We start from the raw sequence: 24,254 nt of genomic DNA, 5'->3' as shown, positions 1-24,254 counted from the left end.
AGAACAATGACTATGTTCTATACAGCAATGGGTGTACGTTCGATAGACCAATGACTACGTTCTATAGAACAATGACTATGTTCTATACAGCAATGGGTGTACGTTCGATAGATCAATGACTACGTTCTATAGAACAATGACTATGTTCTATACAGCAATGGGTGTACGTTCGATAGACCAATGACTACGTTCTATAGAACAATGACTATGTTCTATACAGCAATGGGTGTACGTTCGATAGATCAATGACTACGTTCTATAGAACAATGACTATGTTCAATCCAACGTAGAACGAAAACTAACCTTTATGAGAGAGCAGAGTGAAAGATTAACTGTAAAAGACGGGAAGAAGAATGATGAAGAAGAGATGGAAGTAGGAAGAGAATAAGAGGAGCATGAATGGAAGGAATAGAGGAGAGGTAAAGAGAGAAAACACGAAGCGGCTAAAAGCTGAGTAGATCATTCAGCCTGTTGAGGGTTCTGGGGGATCAATGTCCCCGCGGCCCGTTCTCTGACCAGCCCTCCTAGTTGCTGGTCTGATCCTTCAGGCTGTTCCTAAACCCCAGCCCTTCCTCTATACGGTGTTGAGACCAGACCCCAGCCCTATCCTGGATGACTCTGCGTGGGTCTGACAGGTTATTCTATTATGAAATAAATCCTTCTCATGGAGACCCTTTGCTTCCTTCGATCTGCTCTGGTGTATTGCTTAGTGTACTGGCTTGCCACCTGGTTAGCCTGAGTTCTTCTCTCATAGGGAAGAGTTACGTTGTGTTTATTTATATATATATATATATATATATATATATATATATATATATATATATATATATATATATATATATATATATATATATATATATATATATATATATATATATATATATATATATATTTATATATATATATATATATATATATATATATATATATATATATATATATATATATATATATATATATATTTATTTATTTATTGAGGTGGCATTGGACCTTCGTACGACATGAACATTTATTCATAGAAAACATCAGTAGTAAGAGAAGTAGGAACAAGAAGAGAAGGGGAGGCAGAAATAACGAGTACAATAATGATACGAATATTCAAGCCCAGAAGCGAAGCCACAGACCGCCAGCAGTAAGCGTCACCGCTCTCACCTTCACAGCAAGCGTCACCACTCTCACCTGCACAGGCTCCTCCGTTATATTTAAGACTGTATGAGTATATGACGCCATTGGGGTGCTCCGGGGGATCCCACGTCACGTTGATGTTTTTGGAAGCAGGATCCGGGGTGAAGGTGGGATGAGGGGCCCGCAGGTTCCTCGGCGCGGAAGGTGCTGTGTGGGGAAGGAACACACGCTCAGTTTGGTCTTTACTCTCGTGGGTTACACACACAACCCACGAGAGTAAACCCCCACAAGCACAACTACTCACTTAGTTGTGCTTGCGGGGGTTAAGCTCTGGCTCTTTGGTCCCGCCTCTCAGCTGTCAGTCAACTGGTGTACAGGTTCCTGAGCCTACTGGGCTCTATCATATCTACATTTGAAACTGTGTATGGAGTCAGCCTCCACCACATCACTGCCTAATGCATTCCACCTGTTAACTATTCTGACACTGAAAAAGTTTTTCTAACGTCCCTGTGGCTCATTTGAGTACTCAGTCTCCACCTGTGTCCCCTTGTTCACGTACCCCTCGTGTTAAACAGTTTATCCTTATTTACCTTGTCAATTCCTCTGAGAATTTTGTAAGTAGTGATCATGTCTCCCCTTACTAGTGTCCAGTGTCTTCCAGTGTCGTGAGGTGCATTTCTCGCAGCCGTTCCTCGTAATTCATGCCTCTTAGTTCTGGGACTAGCCTAGTGGCATACCTCTGAACTTTTTTCAGCTTCGTCTTGTGCTTGACGTGGTACGGACTCCATGCTGGGGCCGCATACTCCAGTGTGTGTGTGTGTGTGTGCGTGTGTGCGTGTGTGCGTGCATGCGTGCGTGCGTGTGTGTGTGTGTGCGCGTGCGCGTGTTCGCGTCATTGTTATTTTGCCATAATATTCTCTCCTAGGATTGCTTGCAAGGCCGAGGGTTGGCTGCTAATATTTGACATCAGAAATGCTACTAATTTTATTCAGTGACTGTTCTCCCGTTTTTCTTCTCATTCAGTTTTTGTTTCTTAAATAGCATACTGAGTTAGCTGTCTCGTCTTCACACAGTATTTTGGTAAGGGGCTTCTTACTGACGGCTTCTGTCCTGATAACAGTTGGCCTAGTCATTTTGGGGCCCCTCTGGAGTATCTAGTTCACATTTTGCCGTATATTGCTGTCCCTCTCTGTTCTGATTTGTCTAGTTTGTTTTGGATCATTTACGTTGATCTGAAGGAGGATATTTCCTCTTGTCAGGTCGTTGATGCATATTAGGGATGGGCCTTATTGGTGATCCTTGTGGTACTTCACTCGTTACCTCGTTACACTCTAATGTCTTCCCTCTCATGGTGACCCTTTGCTTCCTTCCTGGTAGGTACTCCCTCACTGAACTTAGCACTCATCCCAGCCTGCTACTCTGTCCGACTCGTGTGTGAGACTGTATCAAATGCTGTTTTCCTAACCTCTGGAAAATCTTGTTTTAATACAGACCTCAATACTACGGCAAGGGATCAACACACTGCTGCAGCTGTCGCTTTTAATATCTGTGGTGGACGTTTGTTTCTGTCTCTGGTTTTCATCACATGTTGCTCCTCTTGTTGTTTAATTATATTTCTTTTGGAAATGTCTGTTGTCTTAAAGGTTTTAGATCTAAGGACAGGTCTAGTTCCTGCTTTAAGACATTTTGGATCTTTTGTTGCGAACTTTTCATACTAATCATTTAGTGTCACATTGTATTGCTGTGTTGTTGTATATGTCTACTTTGTCCTCCCTGACGTGATGTATTAGGGTATCTTTATTGTATATGTCTACTTTGTCCTCCCTGACGTGATGTATTAGGGTATCTTTATTGTATATGTCTACTTTGTCCTCCCTGACGTGATGTATTAGGATGTCTTTATTGTATATGTCTACTTTGTTCTCCCTCACGTGATGTATTAGGGTATCTTTATTGTATATGTCTACTTTGTTCTCCCTCACGTGATGTATTAGGGTATCTTTATTGTATATGTCTACTACCTTTGCTTTCACTCTTCAACCACTGTAAATTTATGAATGGCTGAAGTCTTCCATTACTATCATCCCTGTTCTATGTTTCTGTCACTTCTTGGAGACTATAGAAGCATTTTTGTATTATATTCTAAGTTTTCTGTGGCTCCGTGAGGAGTTATAGACCACTCACACCGTCACTTTATACTCCTCCACTGAGATGATCTCAGTGACATAGTCTCTTTAGTTGTTTTCCTCTCCATTATTGAGCTCTTCATATATGTTGATTAGTTCAACCAGCGGTGCTACTTCCTGGTCTCACCTTTTTTTTCGCTAATTGTTCTGGGGGGAATATTACATTTGTGACAATTCCGGTTATTTTAGTTTCTACTATTGCAATTACATCAGTATTTGTGGTTTCAGTATTTTGTGTTTGTTTACTTTCATCTGCCAGATTTTTAAGTTTTCATTGTTTTCTGTCCTCTGTAACACATGCCTTCTGACTAACCAGTAAGTATACTTTAGTTCAAAATATATTCCAGGACTAAAGTAAACTTAAACACGACTTGGCTCCGAGTATCTCTGGCAGTTGGGCTTGTATAGGGATGTAGACGGAGTCAAGTGTAAAGTGTGTGTGGACAAAGACAAGAACACTCACTGGAGCATTACATCTTAGACTGTGATAACATTGAGCCAGTGAGATACATCTAAAATCTAGCTGTGTGAATTTATTATAAATGATAAAATATATAAAATCCTTGGAGAGGGTCCCTGTGTCGCTTCTAGTAGAATCTTCATTGTATATACATTGGTGTATATATGCACCAAGAAATGGGGTACACCTCTCTGAGTACACATCCCTTGAATTCATTATGTGTTTGTGTGACTTGTATATGGTGGAGTAGTGTGTAATCTGTCCTCTTAAAAATAACGTCGCTTTGGCCGTTTGGACGTAATTTGAAAATGAAAAAAATGAAAATAAATTTGGGATTTTTTTTTAACAACAATAAGTTAAGGGTCCTCTGGTAGGTTAGGTGGGCAGGAAATTTTCATAAAGTTTCAAAACTTTATGAAAAACGTTAATGGAAAGTTTCCTCTCCTAACCTTTCCGAGTAAGCCGGACGACTCAGACAGAAAACGGGCCAGTACGTCACTTTTGTGAGTAGATTTCATTTCAAATTACGTCCACTTTTGGTCATAGCATACGAGCGAAAATCGACGTTTTTTTTAAGAGGACGGGTTGGGCACCCATGTTGATGAGTGAAGACCTACCAGCAGGCGGAGTGCTGATGTTGTAGCTGTAGCAGCCGCAACACTCGCTACCGTTACCACCGTCGCCACTACCGGCAACGTCGCCACCGTCGCCACTACCGGCAACGTCGCCACCGTCGCCGCTACCGGCAAAGTCGCCACCGTCGCCACCACCGGCTGAGGCGTCCGGGACGCTGGGGAAACATTTGTCATCTGCGGCGGAACAACTCCCCGGGCTGCAGGTGGATGCCCAGGCCTTCACGGAGACGCTGTAGTTTGTGTAAGGTTTTATCTTGTCGTCCTTCACGTAGTAGCGACATTCTTTAGATTGCTTTACCCTGCGGGAATGTCAGGCAACCTAAGAGCTCTTATCTTACAACAGCTAATCTGACACCTGATCTTTGAGGCTGATATATTTATTGAGTTCATTATTAATTTGTCATAAGAAAATATACTTTTTTTGTAATGTTATTTTGCAATCATGTTAGGTAAAGGTCCCTGCCATCATTCATAAACACCTAACACAACCCAGGCCCAACTATACACATAATTAGAATACAGCCAAGTAACAATGTATATTCAACTAAACCCCGTTGTCGGTCACGCAGCGAGCTCAAAGTGTCGAATGAGTGTTTGGGGTCGAGGCCACCGCCCCTCGCACAAGTATAACCTGGGGGATCGAACTTGAAGAAACACTATAGAGGAGATATTAAGAGGAGGAAGGAAGTGACTCACTGGAGGTGTTGACCGTCCAGGTGTAGGGAGAAGGTGGCCGGGCCGGTGTAGGGGCAAGTGTAGTCCCACCACAACTCTCTACTCTCAGCGGTGATATTAGGCCTTCCTGGTACTACGGACAAAGTGTTCACATTAACATTTAGAAATTAAAGTGGAGGATGAGGCATGTAATAGTAATGATGCAATAATAGCGATAACAAAACAATATCAATAATAATAATAATAATAATAATAATAATAATAATAATAATAATAATAATAATGAACAAATCCACAGGAGCCGTGATGAGGGTTCGAACCTATGCACTGGGTGTTCCCACACTCTAGTCGACTATGCCACGTACATAGGTCGCACTACGTACTATGCTTACATAGGTTCAAACCCTCACCACGGCTCCTATCGATTTGTTCATTGATATATCACATTAATGTGATCTCTCTGTGTAATAATAATATCAGCATCAACAAACATGATTCCAGGTGTGCGACAGACCTGCAGAGGGCGTGGTCACGTGTTTAGCACCGGGGTGGTGGGGGTGTGGGCAGGAGACGTTAGCCTCCAGCACCCACACGCTGTACTCAGTGGCAGGCTCGCCCTTGAAGGTGTAGCTTGTGGCATTTGTTGTGTCGTCGTACTCCTCACACGGCATGCACCCACACGAGTCATTCCTGCTGCACGCCACACACACTCTGTATCTGTGGAGAAGGTGGGGGGTAGGGCACGACGGGTGATACATATGAGAGAGAGAGAGAGAGAGAGAGAGAGAGAGAGAGAGAGAGAGAGAGAGAGAGAGAGAGAGAGAGAGAGAGAGAGAGAGAGAGAGAGAAGGAGAGAGAGAGAAGGAGAGAGAGAGAGAGAGAGAGAGAGAGAGAGGGGCTAGAGATATGACAAGGACTCGCTATAGATAAGCCTCCAGCTAATCTCTCGAGTCTGATTCATAGAAAACGTAGACATTTAGGAGCCATTGCTTTTCACAAGGGGTTTGCATTTGAAGCGTTGGTTAGCATTATGTAAAGAATGCGACCTGTTAACCGAGAGGACGGGCTGGGCTGAGGGCATGCCACTGACTTACTCTGGGAGTGTGTCCACTTCGCTGCTGCTGGTGGTGGTGGTGGTGTCATTGGCGGTGTTGGAGTCGGTGGTGGTGGTGGTGTTGACGTCATTGGCGGTGTTGGAGTCATTGGCGGTGTTGGAGTCGGTGGTGGTGGTGGTGTTGACGTCATTGGCGGTGTTGGAGTCGGTGGTGGTGGTGGTGGAGTTGGTGATGAAGATGGTAGAGGCTGTGGTGGTGGTGCTGGGGACGGTGGTGGTGCTCTCCCAGGTGACCGTAATGTGTGTTCCATTGCGTGTCAGCCTCACACTGACCGTGGCCACATCTGCAAGAGGAAGGTCACCTGGTCAATGTCGTCCGCCAACATTTGGAGTTCGGGGTCAGAACACGGAATAAAAATTTGCTGAAAAGAATTTCATACAACAAATCTGGCTGAATAACATAGTTACAAATTGTATTAGTGAGAAAATGAAAAGACAAATATTTTTTCTTACGAAAATCAACTGAGGACCAAAATTGTGAAAAAAAGACTGGTTGAAGTTAAAAACGAGGGTAATAAATTTTAACAAATATATGCTGTTGTGGGAAATTATGGAATAAATACTGATATCAAAAGTAGAAATACTATTTTTGTACAGTGTATAAGTGGTATTGAAGGCGACGAGTGTCTGTAGGAACGAATTCTCTATCGTCTGTGCTGGACGAATTCTCTTAATTCTCTGTCGTCTGTGCTGGACGAATTCTCTTAATTCTCTGTCGTCTGTGCTGGACGAATTCTCTTAATTCTCTGTCGTCTGTGCTGGACGAATTCTCTTAATTCTCTGTCGTCTGTGCTGGACGAATTCTCTTAATTCTCTATCGTCTGTGCTGGACGATTTTTTTTATATATCCGTGGCCAGCACACACTGTGATTGGTTGTAACATATTGTTAACTAGCTTCTTCCCGAGTAACTCATTTGACTTAACTTGTGATCATCACTATCAATTGGGTTAACTAACTAGATTGACTATTTTTTCTTTAGTAAGGATCGACATAACATACGTAATTACAAGTCACCTATTATTTCTCTGTTATCTCTTCTTTGACACCTACCCCCCCCCCTCTCTCTCTCTCTCTCTCTCTCTCTCTCTCTCTCTCTCTCTCTCTCTCTCTCTCTCTCTCTCTCTCTCTCTCTCTCTCTCTCTCTCTCTCTCTCTCTCTCTCTCTCTCTCTCTCTCTCCTCTCTCTCTCTCTCTCTCTCTCTCTCTCTCTCTCTCTCTCTCTCTCTCTCTCTCTCTCTCTCTCTCTCTCTCTCTCTCTCTCTCTCTCTCTCTCTGTCTCTCTCTCTCTCTCTCTCTCTCTCTCTCTCTCTCTCTCTCTCTCTCTCTCTCTCTCTCTCTCTCTCTCTCTCTCTCTCTCTCTCTCTCTCTCTCTCTCTCTCAATTTCTAAGAAATTAAAAAATTAACTCTAAAGTTTATTTCACCATTTTATATGGCCTCACACTCAGATGCGTTTCATTGAACCTGTCAGCATTTTCAGAGGCAGAGGTGAAATACAGACAAGTTAGGCTGACAAACGGAATATATAACCAAGAACGATGAGGTTAAGTGGAGTATCGCAGTTGTTGTTAAAGATTCGCTACCTGGAACAAAAAGTTCCAAGTAACACGGGCTATGGTGAGCCCGTAGAAGTATCGCAGGGGCCAATACACCTTCTGCAGTTTCCTTATAAAGGCAGACGAGTGACCACTAGAGACAATGAAGTGTGAAATATTTATGCACTCGTGTCCATTTTTTTGTTAATAAACAATTTTTTGTGTGATTTTTCCTTCAAAGTTATAGTGGAGGCGTAATGGGCTGCCAGGATATGTGACTTCCTCTCTTACTGGGTGATACATATCCTGAAGCTTCCTGTGTGTTGCTGTGGTGTTTGTGGTGGTGTGGTGTTTGTGGTGGTGGTGTGGTGTTTATAGTGGTGGTGTGGTGTTTGTGGTGGTGGTGTGGTGTTTGTGGTGGTGGTGTGGTGGTGGTGTGGTGTTTGTGGTGGTGGTGTGGTGTTTATGGTGGTGGTGTGGTGTTTGTGGTGGTGGTGTGGTGTTTGTGGTGATGGTGTGGTGTTTGTACTCACCTATTTGTGCTTGCGGAGGTTGAGCTTTGTCTCTTTGGTCCCGCCTCTCAACCGTCAATCAACTGGTGTACAGGTTCCTGAGCCTACTGGGCTCTATCATATCTATATTTGAAACTGTGTATGGAGTCAGCCTCCACCACATCACTGCCTAATGCATTCCATATACTAACTACCCTGACACTGAAAAAATTCTTTCTAATGTCTCTGTGGCTCATTTGGGTACTAAGTTTCCACCTGTGTCCCCTTTTTTTGTTCCACGCGTGCTGAAGAGTTTGTCTTTGATCACCCTGTCAATTCCCCTGAGAATTTTGTAGGTGGTTATCATGTCTCCCTTTACTCTTCTGTTTTCCAGGGACGTGAAGTTCAGCTCCTTCAGCCTTTCCTCGTAGTTCATGCCTCTCAGTTCCGGGAAAAGTCTGTGATGGCATACCGCTGACTCTTCTCTAACTTTGCCTTGTGTTTAACTAGGTATGGACTCCAGGCTGGAGCTGCATATTCCAGGATTGGTCTGACAAAAGTGGAGTACAGAGTCCTGAACTATTCCTTACACAAGTTTCTAAAGGCAGTTCTTATGTTGGCCAACCTAGCATATGCCGCTGGTGATAGCCTTTTAACGTGGGCTTCTGGGGACAGGTTCGGTGTGATATGAACCCCCAGATCTTTCTCTCCGTTTGACTCTTGCAGGATTTCACCTCCCAGATGGTACCTTGTGTTCAGCCTTCTGCTCCCTTCGCCTAGTTTCATTACTTTACTCTTTCCTGAGTTGAACTTTAGCAGCCATTTTCTAGACCATTCCTCCAGTTTGTCCAGGTCATCCTGTAGTCTCTGTCTATCTTCATCTGTCTTAATTCTTCTCATAAGTTTTGCATCATCAGCAAACATTGAGAAGAATGAGTCTATACCCTCTGGAAGATCATTTACATATGTTAGAAACAGAATGGGTCCAAGTAAGAGCCCTGTGCGACTCCGCTGGTTACATCTTGCCTCTCTGATGTCTCTCCCCTCACAGTTACTCGCTGTTTCCTGTTGCTAAGGTTTTCTGTTGCTTTGTGGTGGTGTGGTTTTTGTGGTGGTGGTGTGGTGTTTGTGGTGATGGTGTGGTATTTGTGGTGGTGGTGTGGTGTTTGTGGTGGTGGTGTGGTGTTTGTGGTGGTGGTGTGGTGTTTGTGGTGATGGTGTGGTATTTGTGGTGGTGGTGTGGTGTTTGTGGTGGTGGTGTGGTGTTTGTGGTGGTGGTGTGGTGTTTGTGGTGGTGGTGTGGTGTTTGTGGTGGTGATGTGGTGTTTGTGGTGGTGGTGTGGTGTTTGTGGTGGTGGTGTGGTGTTTGTGGTGGTGGTGTGGTGTTTGTGGTGGTGGTGTGGTGTTTGTGGTGGTGGTGTGGTGTTTGTGGTGATGGTGTGGTATTTGTGGTGGTGGTGTGGTGTTTGTGGTGGTGGTGTGGTGTTTGTGGTGGTGGTGTGGTGTTTGTGGTGGTGGTGTGGTGTTTGTGGTGGTGGTGTGGTGTTTGTGGTGGTGGTGTGGTGTTTGTGGTGGTGGTGTGTTGTTTGTGGTGGTGGTGTGGTATTTGTGGTGGTGGTGTGGTGTTTGTGGTGGTGGTGTGGTATTTGTGGTGGTGGTGTGGTGTTTGTGGTGGTGGTGTGGTGGTGTGGTGTTTGTGGTGGTGGTGTGGTGGTGTGGTGTTTGTGGTGGTGGTGTGGTGTTTGTGGTGGTGGTGTGGTGTTTGTGGTGGTGGTGTGGTGGTGTGGTGTTTGTGGTGGTGGTGTGGTGTTTGTGGTGGTGGTGTGGTGTTTGTGGTGGTGGTGTGGTGTTTGTGGTGGTGGTGTGTTGTTTGTGGTGGTGGTGTGGTATTTGTGGTGGTGGTGTGGTGTTTGTGGTGGTGGTGTGGTATTTGTGGTGGTGGTGTGGTGTTTGTGGTGGTGGTGTGGTATTTGTGGTGGTGGTGTGGTGTTTGTGGTGGTGGTGTGGTATTTGTGGTGGTGGTGTGGTGTTTGTGGTGGTGGTGTGGTGGTGTGGTGTTTGTGGTGGTGGTGTGGTGTTTGTGGTGGTGGTGTGGTGTTTGTGGTGGTGGTGTGGTGTTTGTGGTGGTGGTGTGGTGTTTGTGGTGGTGGTGTGGTGTTTGTGGTGGTGGTGTGGTGTTTGTGGTGGTGGTGTGGTGTTTGTGGTGGTGGTGTGGTGTTTGTGGTGGTGGTGTGGTGTTTGTGGTGGTGGTGTGGTGTTTGTGGTGGTGGTGTGGTGTTTGTGGTGGTGGTGTGGTGGTGTGGTGTTTGTGGTGGTGGTGTGGTGTTTGTGGTGGTGGTGTGGTGTTTGTGGTGGTGGTGTGGTGTTTGTGGTGGTGGTGTGGTGTTTGTGGTGGTGGTGTGGTGTTTGTGGTGGTGGTGTGGTGTTTGTGGTGGTGGTGTGGTGTTTGTGGTGGTGGTGTGGTGTTTGTGGTGGTGGTGTGGTGTTTGTGGTGGTGGTGTGGTATTTGTGGTGGTGGTGTGGTGTTTGTGGTGGTGGTGTGGTGTTTGTGGTGGTGGTGTGGTGTTTGTGGTGGTGGTGTGGTGTTTGTGGTGGTGGTGTGGTATTTGTGGTGGTGGTTTTGTGTTGTGGCGGTGGTGACATATATATATATATATATATATATATATATATATATATATATATATATATATATATATATATATATATATATATATATACATATAAATCTTCAGGAACTGCCTAAAGATTTGGTACACGAACGCTGATGGAGTTACGAACAAAGCCGAGGAAATAAAAGAAAGAGTTAGTGTGAATATGAGGGAACTCAGATGAAAGACGGTCCAGGAAATGATGGACCAAGTAAAACTAAAATGCAAAGAGGCAGAAGAGAGATTCATACCACTATTAAGGGAAAAAAGTAGTAGGCCATATAATAACCCGAGGTTCAATAGACAGTCTCAGGAGCCAAAATAAAAAAAGTAGGATGGAGTGAAGGAAATACAAAGGGCAAAGGACAAAGGTAAACCAGGTTAGATAGGACAGGGTCAGGAATGACTACATAAACATAAGAAGAATTGCAGAAATTAACTATGAAAATTATGTTGCCTCCAAAACAGAGACAACCGAAGCTCCTACATAGCCATATAAGAAGGAAAATGACAGTGAATGACCAAATGACCAGGTTATCTTGAGGTTATCTTGAGATGATTTCGGGGTTTTTAGTGTCCCCGCAGCCCGGTCCTCGACCAGGCCTCCACCCCCAGGAAGCAGCCCGTGACAGCTGACCCAGGTACCTATTTTACTGCTAGATAACAGGGGCATAGGGCTCTAGCCATTGTTTCTCGCCGGCGTCTGGGATCGAACCCGGGACCACAGGATCACAAGTCCAGTGTGCTGTCCGCTCGGTCGACCGGCTCCCCGTAGGTTACGGAAAAGGGGAGGCCAGTATACAGAAAATGATAAAGAAATTTTTGAGGAGCTCAATGCCAGCTTCCATGGGGTGTTCACTACTGAGCCTGAACAGCTCCCTGAACTAGATGAGGAAGCAGCCCCCTGAAGAGGAAACTTGTAAATATTGAGGTAATAGCGGAGGAAGTAAGAACACAATTAGCACCACTGGATGTAACTAAAGATATTGGGCCTTATAGAGTATCACCATAGTTGTTTACAGAAGCAGTACAGGCCCTCAACACACCTCTAGTGCTAATCTTTAAAGAGTCCCTTACAAGGGGGGTGTTGCCCAGCTGCTGGAAGAAGGCTAATGTGGCGCCAATCTACAAGAAAGGAGATAGAGAAGAAGCACTTAACTACAAACCAGTGTCACTCACAAGCATCCCTTGCAAAGTACTTTAAATAAATTATAACGCTAGTTGCTTGTCTTGTCTTGTCAGTATAGACTTAACCTGCATGTCAACAGTGATGGTTCTCAGTAGTCATAACAGCGTTCCGGTAAGCCCTATAGACATACACAAGGAAATGACGATAACCGTGATATAGGCTTCAGTAAACATTGCCCGGTGTTCACTTACTTTGTTCCGTGGCGAGACTGTTGTAGCTTTCAGTAGAGTCAGTGTCAACTTCTGAGGTATTTACTCTACTTGTAGTGCCTTCCTGTGCTGTTCCGGAGCTCTCAGGACCAGTGGAAGGGGGGCTGGTGCTGGGACTACTGTCGTCGGAATGACTGGAGCTGGTGGCTTCAGTCGTCATGTTTTGTCCCTGAGAAATACTTAAAGTGTCAACAGTTATTATCAAGAGCCAAGTTCTTGAGCACCCGGCCATGTCTCATGTGCGGTACTCTATCAACGGCTTTTTGGCACTCCAGAAATATACGGTCTGCCAAACCTTCTCTGTCCTGTCTTATCCTCGTTATTTTATCATAAAATTCTAAAAGGTTTGTTAGGCATGATTTCCCTGTGTGTGTGTGTGTGTGTGTGTGTGTGTGTGTGTGTGTGTGTGTGTGTGTGTGTGTGTGTGTGTGTGTGTGTGTGTGTAATTACCTAAGTGTAGTTACAGGATGAGAGCTACGCTCGTGGTGTCCCGTCTTCCCAGCACTCTTTGTCATATAACGCTTTGAAACTACTGACGGTCTTGGCCTCCACCACCTTCTCACTTAACTTGTTCCAACCGTCTACCACTCTATTTGCGAAGGTGAATTTTCTTATATTTCTTCGGCATCTGTGTTTAGCTAGTTTAAATCTATGACCTCTTGTTCTTGAAGTTCCAGGTCTCAGGAAGTCTTCCCTGTCGATTGTGTGTGTGTGTGTGTGTGTGTGTGTGTGTGTGTGTGTGTGTGTGTGTGTGTGTGTGTGTGTGTGTGTGTGTGTGTGTGTGTGTGTGTGTGTGTGTGTGTGTGTGTTTATGTGAGTAGTTCCAGCTGTGTTTCCCATACACAATGATAAGGACATAAAGCGCACGTACCTGTATGACTGAGGGTTGGGTAGCCATAATGTAAGCGAACCCCAGCAGGAGGGTGAGGTGAACGGCCCCCCAGCCATCACCGGCCCTGGTGGACACAAACACACTATTATAACATAACTTGATATTGATAATCACCGACATTTCTCCAGTGTTGTAAGGGAATTAAAACTGTTTTTTTAGGTTTATAAAACATTCAATTACATCAAGAGAGTTTATACAACATTGATAACACATGAAGTGTTTATTCAAGATTTTTAACATACATTGTGTTAGAAGGCGTTGAACTGGACCTAGATTTTGTTTTATTTAATTTATGTATTTATTTATTTATTTACAAGAAGGTACAATGGGTTTGTGAGATTACATAATATTGGAATTTTTTTACATTAATGCAAAGCCACTGATACCAGACTGTGATCAACCAGGCTGTGACTCATACGTCAGGCTGCGAGCAGCCGCATCCAACAGTCTGGTTGACCAGTCCAGCTACTAGGAGTCCTGGTCGAGGACCGGGCCGCGGGGACGCTGAGCCCAGAAACCAACACAAGGTAAGGTAGCGCGCACAAGCGTTTCGGCCAGATTCACTAAGTGTCATTATTCCTTCTTAAGAATCACGAAGATTCTTATATATATTCTTTTAAACATGTCTCATTGAATATGACCGCAAACTCTGTATTTACTATCTTCTGATTTAGGGCTTCTATCTCTCTAACTATTTTCCTAGCATCAGGGCTTAGCTGAAAGATGAGTTCTCCAAAACTCATTTTCGTTATTTCAAGGTGAAGAAAAAAATGAATTAATTAACTTTTTCACTTTTTTGAAGGTAACATTGTTCAGCTTTATATATATATATATATATATATATATATATATATATATATATATATATATATATATATATATATATATATATTTATATGTGTCGTACCTAGTAGCCAGAACTCACTTCTCAGCCTACTATGCAAGGCCCGATTTGCCTAATAAGTCAAGTTTTCATGAATTACTTGTTTTTCGACTACCTAACCTACCTAACCTAACCTAACCTAACTTTTTCGGCTACCTAACTTAACCTAACCTACAAAGATAGGTTAGGTTAGGTTAGGTAGGGTTGGTTAGGTTCGGTCATATATCTACGTTAATTTAAACTTCAGTAAAAACAAATTGACCTCATACATAATGAAATGGGTAGGTTTATCATTTCATAAGAAAAAAATTAGAGAAAATATATTAGTTCAAGAAAACTTGGCTTATTAGGCAAATCGAGCCTTGCATAGTAGGCTGATAAGTGAGTTCTGGCTAATAGGTACGACATATATATATATATATATATGTATATATATATATAAATATATATATATATATATATAAATATATATATATATATATATATATATATATAAATATATATATATATATATGTATATATATATATATATATATATATATATATATATATATGTATATATATATATATATATGTATATATATATATATATATATATATATATAAATATATATATATATATATATATAAATATATATATATATATATATATATATATATATATATAAATATATATATATATATATATATATATATATATATATATGTATATATATATATAAATATATATATATATATATATATATATATATATATATAAATATATATATATATATATATAAATATATATATATATATATATATATATATAAATATATATATATATATATATATATAAATATATATATATATATATATATATATATATATATATAAATATATATATATATATATATATATATATATATATATATATATATACTATATATATATATATATATATATATATATATATATATATATATATATACAAGACTCCGCTCCAATATAGAAGCATCAAGAAATATGGACCAATAGGCTTTCTACAAACACTTCTATTCAATACCCATTGTTTCTGTTCTGTCTTGTGTTGATACTTTTAATACCCTATTAATATCCCCTAGTGTTCTGTCTTGTGTTAATGCCACATCACCCTTCCCACCTCACTCAAATGTAATGCCACATCACCCTTCCCATCTCACTCAAATGTACATATATATATATATATATATATATATATATATATATATATATATATATATATATATATATATATATACATATATATATATATATATATATATATATATATTTATATATATATATATATATGTATATATATATATATATTTATATATATATATATATATATATATATATATTTATATATATATATATATATATATATATATATATATATATGTATATATATATATATAAATATATATATATATATATAAATATATATATATATATATATATATATATATAAATATATATATATATATATATATATATATATGTATATATATATATATATATATATATATATATATATATATATATATATATATATATATATATGTACATTTGAGTGAGATGGGAAGGGTGATGTGGCATTACATTTGAGTGAGGTGGGAAGGGTGATGTGGCATTAACACAAGACAGAACACTAGGGGATATTAATAGGGTATTAAAAGTATCAACACAAGACAGAACAGAAACAATGGGTATTGAATAGAAGTGTTTGTAGAAAGCCTATTGGTCCATATTTCTTGATGCTTCTATATTGGAGCGGAGTCTTGAGGTGGGTAGAATATAGTTGTGCAATAATTGGCTGTTGATTGCTGGTGTTGACTTCTTGATGTGTAGTGCCTCGCAAACGTCAAGCCGCCTGCTATCGCTGTATCTATCGATGATTTCTGTGTTGTTTACTAGGATTTCTCTGGCGATGGTTTGGTTATGGGAAGAGATTATATGTTCCTTAATGGAGCCCTGTTGTTTATGCATCGTTAAACGCCTAGAAAGAGATGTTGTTGTCTTGCCTATATACTGGGTTTTTTGGAGCTTACAGTCCCCAAGTGGGCATTTGAAGGCATAGACGACGTTAGTCTCTTTTAAAGCGTTCTGTTTTGTGTCTGGAGAGTTTCTCATGAGTAGGCTGGCCGTTTTTCTGGTTTTATAGTAAATCGTCAGTTGTATCCTCTGATTTTTGTCTGTAGGGATAACGTTTCTATTAACAATATCTTTCAGGACCCTTTCCTCTGTTTTATGAGCTGTGGAAAAGAAGTTCCTGTAAAATAGTCTAATAGGGGGTATAGGTGTTGTGTTAGTTGTCTCTTCGGAGGTTGCATGGCTTTTCACTTTCCTTCTTATGATGTCTTCGATGAAACCATTGGAGAAGCCGTTATTGACTAGGACCTGCCTTACCCTACAGAGTTCTTCGTCGACTTGCTTCCATTCTGAGCTGTGGCTGAGAGCACGGTCGACGTATGCGTTAACAACACTCCTCTTGTACCTGTCAGGGCAGTCGCTGTTGGCATTTAGGCACATTCCTATGTTTGTTTCCTTTGTGTAGACTGCAGTGTGGAAACCTCCGCCCTTTTCCATGACTGTTACATCTAGAAAAGGCAGCTTCCCATCCTTTTCCGTCTCGTAAGTGAAACGCAGCACGGAACTCTGCTCAAATGCCTCCTTCAGCTCCTGCAGATGTCTGACATCAGGTACCTGTGTAAAAATGTCGTCAACATACCTGCAGTATATGGCCGGTTTCAAGTTCATGTCGACTAAGACTTTTTGCTCGATGGTACCCATGTAGAAGTTTGCAAACAGGACACCTAGGGGAGAACCCATGGCGACCCCATCTACTTGCTTATACATGTGCCCATCCGGGCTCAAGAAGGGTGCCTCTTTAGTACAAGCTTGGAGTAGTTTCCTCAGAATACTTTCTGGCATGTCAAGAGGAGTACAGGCTGGATCACGATACACTCTGTCGGCTATCATTCCGATTGTCTCGTCCACAGGTACGTTGGTAAACAGCGATTCTACGTCCAACGAGGCTCTTATCCCTGTGGCCCGTGCGCCCCGCAGTAAGTCCACAAATTCCTTTGGAGACATCAGGCTGAAGGCGCAAGGAACATAAGGAGTCAGCAGGCCGTTGAGTCGCTTCGCCAGTCTGTACGTGGGTGTGGGTATCTGGCTAATGATTGGCCGAAGTGGGTTTCCAGGCTTGTGCGTCTTGACATTTCCATACGCATATCCAGGTTTATATTCCCCAATGATCTTTGGCAGGTGGAGTCCGGATTTCTTGGCGTTCACAGTTTCGATCAGTTTGTTGACCTTAGGAGTGTTATTCGATAATTTTTACATGGGAACCATCGAAGATAGAGTCGTTAGTAGTAGGCAAAAACCAATGGTATAATGCCGTTATGTAGGTGACATATTCGTCATAGTAAAAGACCCAGATGAACTAATTGATCTAAAAAGCCATCTAGAGAGAGAGAGTCAGTACTCCGTTTTACACATGAAAATAGTGAAAATAACAGTCTGCCATTCCTGGATGTACTAATAACAAAAACAGGAGCCTCTCTAAGCACCAGCGTATATACTAAGCCTACAAACATAGGGTTATGCCTGAACGGTAGGAGTGAGTGCCCCCAGAGATACAAAGCCAGTGTTCTCAACGCTTATATTCGTCGAGCTCTTACCTATCGCTCTGAATGGAGCAACGTGAGTAGAGAGTTTGAAAGAACAACTCAGGTGTTGGTGAACAAAGGATATTGCAACACAGAAATAAACATTACAATAAGACGACATGCAGGCGATGAGTCACAATAACGTGGCTGAAATATGTTGACCAGACCACACACTAGAAGTTGAAGGGACGACGACGTTTCGGTCCGTCCTGGACCATTCTCAAGTCGATTGTGTGAATGGTCACAATCACAATCGACTTGAGAATGGTCCAGGACGGACCGAAACGTCGTCGTCCCTTCAACTTCTAGTGTGTGGTCTGGTCATCAATAAGACGACACCTGGATCCATGGTACAATCCTGAACGTAGAACAAAAACCACAACACCTCCAATAAAATTATATTATAAATCCACCATGCACAGTGAACATAAAAAAGAACGAATAATGAAAGAGATAATCCGTAAAGGAATAAAAAGCATTACTCCTAACCAAAACGTAGACCTGATCATATTCTATAAAACAAAGAAGACTATCGAGCTCCTTATTAAAAACAGCCCGAAGCCGACGGAGAACCCTCTACAGCAATCAAAGGTGGTATATTTGTACACTTGCCCCCACGAAGGATGTAGCCTTCAATCTAAGTACATAGGTATGACGTCGACCAAGCTGACGAGGCATTTGACCTGTCATCTTCAATCAGGTGCCCCCAAAAATTCACATGAGACAAGCCCATAACATCACCCTAACAAGAGAAATGTTGAATAAAAACACTTGCATAATAGACAAAACCCAAGATGTAAGAAGATTACAAATTCTTGAAGCAATCCACAAAAATATAACAACCTTCCATAAATACCCAAATTACGGAACTGTTCACTCAACCCATCGGAACAAGAACAAGAACAAGTAAGAACAAGACAAGAACGAGTAAGAACAAGACCGGAACGAGTAAGAACAAGACCGGAACATGAAGATGCCAACATAGAAGACACTGCTCAACATGCTACGCCCACTACACCTGATTAATCTTCGTATGTGCTTCGTCCCCTATTTTCGCCTTCTTCTTTTACGCCTTACCTTTTCCTTCCCCTTCATGTCTTATTCTTGACCCATTTGTATAAATCTACTTGTCTTCACCTGACCCCTTAATGGTATAAATCTAACACGCCCTGTAATTTCTTATTGACGTTCTATTCATGCTCGTGCCACCTCTTAGGCACCTCTTAGGTGGCTTAATCTTTATCAATCGATGTATTTTTGTATCACTTGAGAATGGACCATGTAGGTTAGAAACGTTGTGTAAATTTTATAATAAGTGTAATACATTCTACAGTTATTTATTTCTTTTTCTTCACCTCGAACGAAGATGACTTTTGGAGAACTCCTCTTCCAATTAAACCAAGATGCTAGAACACTACTCAGAGGGTTAGAAGCCTTAAACAAGAAAAATAATCAATACACAATATGCAGTCATATTTAATGAAACATATATATATATATATATATATATATATATATATATATATATATATATATATATATATATATTTCTTTTTGCTTTAATTTGATGGTGTTATAAGGGAGGTGGAGCGTGGCACAGAAAGAGGGGGAACGGAAGGCGCCACACCCGAGCATCGTGTTCTGGGTAATTTGTGAACTCTGCACATCGAGAAATGCCAGCAATTGTGGTCAACTTTATGAGCACGTAAGATAGAGTGAGTGTATCGGTGATGCACAACAGTTGTCCTTAGCTGGTGTGTTGCAGGGCAAGAGGCTCTACATCTTGAAGATATAACCTTCCCTACGACAGGAAAGCCCTTTGCTTAAGACTTTCTGGTAGCAGTTTCTATCTTACCCTTTACGGCGGGAGACCATCAGAGCGCGGGGGCGTGTAGCTGTTGGGGTATAGTAACGAAGCAGAAGGGAAGAAAGGTCGGTGTGGAGGGCGAGTGCCTTACTGGAGGACGCGCGCTCCTTCACCAGTCCTGGATACTCTTGACACTAGCCCCGCGCCTTGCCATCCCTCAGCGGACATGACGACACATCCTCTTCGTAGATGTCAAAGGCCAAGCGTCAGAAATTTGTATTTAGTTTGCTCCTTCTTCATTCTGCGTTATATAAAGCCAATAGGTGGCAGATGGGCAGGTAGAGGTGTAAGTGGGACTTGAAGTGTGAGGGAGGAGTGTAGTATTATCCACAGGTGTGTACAGGTGGAGAGAGACAAGGGAGAGAAGTATCTGCCGGATATGATCAACACAGTTTCACGAGCCATATAGATAATCCATCTCAGCCACTAGTTACATGTACCGTACGCGCCTCATTCATCACAATGTTCTTTACTTAGTGAATGTAAACATTTACGCATCATCCATAAAAGTTTTATTAACATGTTATATCTGAATCAGGAGATGCCCCTTGTACCACTCATTCATAACGACGTAGTTCCCGAGGGGCGCTGTGCGCGATACGATCATGTACTAAGAATTGTTATTTATATACCATTGACAAGATTTATCAAGAGGAAAACAACGGAAACTCTTGAGGGACAGCACTCTAGCCGCTCTGTTACAGTCATACAACACCAGCTCTGCCAAATGCACAGTTTGGCCATAAATTCGTTTGAAGTTAAATTATTGTCATGTGGATGTTGCCGTGGTGCTTCAGCACATGTGGGATCAATATTGTCACAACACTTTCTAGCATATCTTGAAGTGTTTCCGGGGCTTAGCGTCCCCGCGGCCCGGTCGTCGACCAGGCCTCCTTGTATGATTATCTAGATGATTGGTTGATAGTCTAGATGATTGCATGATTATCTAGCATGCCCGTAAGTGTTCCATGTCAGGCAGCAGGCGTTAACCTCTGGGAAAATTCATAACTTTGCGTATTTCATAACTTGTGTTCATAACTTAGCGTATTTATATCGTATTAGTATTTTTTTCACTCTTGTAAAGCTACTAACACACATAGCGTTTCGGCCAGGCTTCTGTTGCGTTCTTTGGAGATTCACTGGCGACTCTCCGCTTGAAGCAGGACAAAAGGAGAACCCGCAAAGCAGAACAAAAAACTTCGGGGCTTAGAAAAGGTTGATAAATGAAAGGGAGGTTGTGAGCAGGCACGCATGGAGGAGGTTATGTGAGTGTGAGGTGGTGGGTGGTGTGAACACAATGTACTCACTGCCACCTTACTCATAGACTCTGCCCCCGTACTCAGAGACACTGCCCCCGTACTCAGAGACTGCCCAGTACTCATAAACTCTGCCCCGTACTCATAGACTCTTCCCCGGACTCAGAGACTTTGCCCCCGGACTCAAAGACTCGGCCCCCAGTACTCAGAGACTTTGCCCCCGTACTCAGAGACTCTGCCCCGGACTCTTCAATGACCCCATGACAGACTCTGGCGTGGATTTTCATTGACGTGAATAGTATTCAGGTTGGAGGAGCAGGAGCACCCAGGTGCTTCACCTGTGTGTGTGTGGTGTCCCCCGAGCACCTGTCACCTTCGCTTCCTGTCTTGAGATAAACCTTTATGAATGAAAACACAGTGTACACACCGGTTCAGGTGTACAGATATATCTCTCTTGTTGAGTGTACGCTAACGTATTAGTGCCTGTGCTATCAAATTTAGCTCCTGGGCCCAGCCTCTTGTAGCTGCCAGTTGTCTAATACAGGGACTTCTGTACAAAAATTTTCCCATTATATTTATGAAATTATGAATGGAGTTGGTTTCTACAACCTGATTGTTTAGTTCATTCAACTTTCCTACTATCCTTATGCTAAAGATCAGATCTTATGCTAGAGGGAGCCGGTCGGCCGAGCGGACAGCACGCTGGACTTGTGATCCTGTGGTCCTGGGTTCGATCCCAGGCGCCGTCGAGAAACAATGGGCAGAGTTTCTTTCACCCTATGCCCCTGTTACCTAGCAGTAAAATAGGTACCTGGGTGTTAGTCAGCTGTCACGGGCTGCTTCCTGGGGGTGGAGGCCTGGTCGCGGATCGGGCCGCGGGGACACTAAAGCCCCGAAATCATCTCAAGATAACCTCAAGAAGATAACCTAACCTAACCTAACCACAACATACACGTGATTTCCACGATCAGAATGCAAATAAGTAACAAGTTAATAGAGTTAAATACCGTAGCTCCAGTACGAGTTACCACATGTGGGAGTATGTGTGTGTGTGTGTGTATTTTAATTATGTATATGTGCATACATGTGCTCTGGTGCCATTAACATTCCTGCATGCTTGTGCTTATTGATTTGTATGTACTCCATTAAAAGAACAGGTTATGGATATTGAATTCAGAATTCAATGCGCTGCAATGCCTGATTATCGTTCTGTGCCCATCTGTGCTTCCCAGAGTGATTGTTGCCGCCGGAGGTGGCTAGTTTATTGTGCACCCCATACTCTTCCTGTGAGCGGTAGCGCAAAAAAGGATTACAGAGGGCACAAAAGGTCTTTATCAGACCTCAACGGAGATTATTACGTTAACAATTTCATCTATCTTTCACGCCTTATAATTACAATGTCAGCTAGTTACAGAGAATGTTCTATTTCAAGAGCTATATATTTACAGAAAATCATCATACATTAATGGTAGGTCTTATCGCTAATAAATAATTGTTTGAGCAATGGAGATATTACAGTCATAGGAGAACTGCTGTTTATTATTAGTCTTCACAATACACTACTTGTTTCTTAATCTCAAATCTCGTTTATCTACTGAGAGTGAAATATGGATAGTGTGCAAGGATTTCAGGTATTTTATCCTTAGTAATAAGGTGGTTTGCCATTTCATATAACATGAGTTTAGATTGAAATTGAAATTGAAGTTTAGATTGATGTCTAAACTTGAGTCATCCCGTAGTGAGAAGGCCCGCTTACTGTCGGGCGGTCCGGCGCCCATTGGCCGGTACCCGCGCTCAGCACCTCAGCGGTTTGTTGACATCGTTTCCATGACAACCGTAGTTCACTTCCAGTCCGCTAGGGGTGAACTATATCCCAAGGCGGTTCGCTTGATTCACCTGGCATAGTTCTTTTTAGACCTAATGCCGTAGCTCTGCAGAGGCGAGGTTGTCCACAGCTGAGTGAACGGAATGCAGAGATGCAGAGAAATCAGCTGTTACAGGTGGATAAGCGAATGTGAGGGCAGTGAGACGAGAGCTCCCATGAAGCTCGCCTGAGAATAGCTGTACACGAGTGTTTTTGTGAACCATTATTGATCATAACGGACCACAGGTTAGTGTTGGTACACTCAACACCTTCAGTGTCTCCCTGTGGCCCAGTCTTGGACCACCTCTTGACTTCCACTCTCCTCTTACACAAGCATCTATTACTGCTTCCTCCTTACACGTAAGATAACTCTATCTCTCATTTACATTATATATATATAGAAGGGTTACCACCTAGTGGTGCAATTGTAGGGAACCCATAGCCTTGGAGAAGGGAACACAGAGCATTCAGAGAAAAACTTGCCATTTAACTCTGAACACGTATGAGTGATCACTTCTACCATCCCCCCCCCTTTTTAGTGTTGTTCACTTTATTATACAAGGTTATGCCGTTACATATCTGGTTGTTTACAAAAAGTGAACATTAAGAGGAAGTTTGTTTCTTAGAGGCTGTCGATTTTTTTGGAACTCCTCCGACGCCGGGCAGGAGCCGAGGAATGCAGTAGGCATTCCCCCTCTGGATCGCGACACTGAGGCGCTGGAAGAGGAAACTTGCCGCTCTAGGGTCGCTTGTAGTGGCAATGAGCCTGGAACTAAGATCCTTAAGAAACCTTCTTGCGCTCTTGCCCCATATATCCTCATGTATACAATTTTGCTGAGAACATAACACAATGATATTACTATTGTAACTCTCTGGAGATTAATTAATATATTAATACAGTTATTAGTTAAGTTTTAACATAACCCCAAGAGTCTCCCCTCCCTCCCTCCCTCGTTTTCTTCTTCCTCCGGAACCCCGCTCCCTGCTCCAAATTTAACCGGTAATTGTCCCAGCCGGAGGAGTGTTGTGTGTAGCGACTGGGCGGTGACGGCCGCTTCTCTCTCACCTCCAGTATTGTACACTTTTATATATGAAACGAAAACCCTTATCTGAATTAACGTTTTACATATATGGTCACTACTCTAACGTTGCTCGGGGGTCTGAGTCTGTCTCTTCCTCCCACCCCCCCCCCCAGTTCCCTTCTCCTCCTCTCTCTTCCTCTTTCCCGCTCCTCCGTCTTCCTGAGGGGTGCCATCTCTCTAGCGGTGGTCGGCTAGTAGAGCTTGTTAGAGGGTTTCATTTTGAAGACGCACACACACACACACACACACACACACACACACACACACACACACACACACACACACACACACACACACACACACACACACACACACACACACACAAGGGGCACACGCACTAGGGGACACAGGTGGAAACTGAGCGCCCAAATGAGCCACAGAGATATTAGAAAGAACTTTTTTAGTGTCAGAGTGGTTGACAAATGGAATGCATTAGGCAGTGATGTGGTGGAGGCTGACTCCATACA

At 42.3% G+C, this 24,254-nt stretch overlaps 1 protein-coding gene across 3 annotated transcripts in view; it reads right to left on the bottom strand.

Moving 5' to 3' along the window:
• Positions 1–19,734, bottom strand: part of LOC123763490 (tyrosine-protein phosphatase 10D) — a 39,710-nt gene extending 19,976 nt beyond the window's left edge. For 2 of the 3 annotated variants that reach the window (XM_069304545.1, XM_069304543.1), the window contains exons 1-8: positions 19,574–19,734; positions 13,141–13,225; positions 12,252–12,438; positions 6,176–6,479; positions 5,596–5,798; positions 5,103–5,214; positions 4,389–4,705; positions 1,180–1,332 (exon numbers count right to left, since the gene is read on the bottom strand). In XM_069304545.1, coding sequence (XP_069160646.1) covers positions 1,180–1,332; positions 4,389–4,705; positions 5,103–5,214; positions 5,596–5,798; positions 6,176–6,479; positions 12,252–12,438; positions 13,141–13,225; positions 19,574–19,593 — 1,381 coding nt within the window. In that variant the 5' untranslated portion in view covers positions 19,594–19,734. The remainder of the gene's footprint in view (positions 1–1,179; positions 1,333–4,388; positions 4,706–5,102; positions 5,215–5,595; positions 5,799–6,175; positions 6,480–12,251; positions 12,439–13,140; positions 13,226–19,573) is intronic. The other variant, XM_069304544.1, reaches the window with a different exon arrangement.
• Between the last annotated feature and the right edge of the window lie 4,520 nt (positions 19,735–24,254).

The sequence above is a fragment of the Procambarus clarkii genome, chromosome 52, assembly GCF_040958095.1.
Source record: "Procambarus clarkii isolate CNS0578487 chromosome 52, FALCON_Pclarkii_2.0, whole genome shotgun sequence".
In the NCBI taxonomy this organism is placed as follows: domain Eukaryota; kingdom Metazoa; phylum Arthropoda; class Malacostraca; order Decapoda; family Cambaridae; genus Procambarus; species Procambarus clarkii.
The sequence above is the reverse complement of the archived record's forward strand: the minus strand, read 5'-3'. Positions and strand labels throughout refer to the sequence as shown.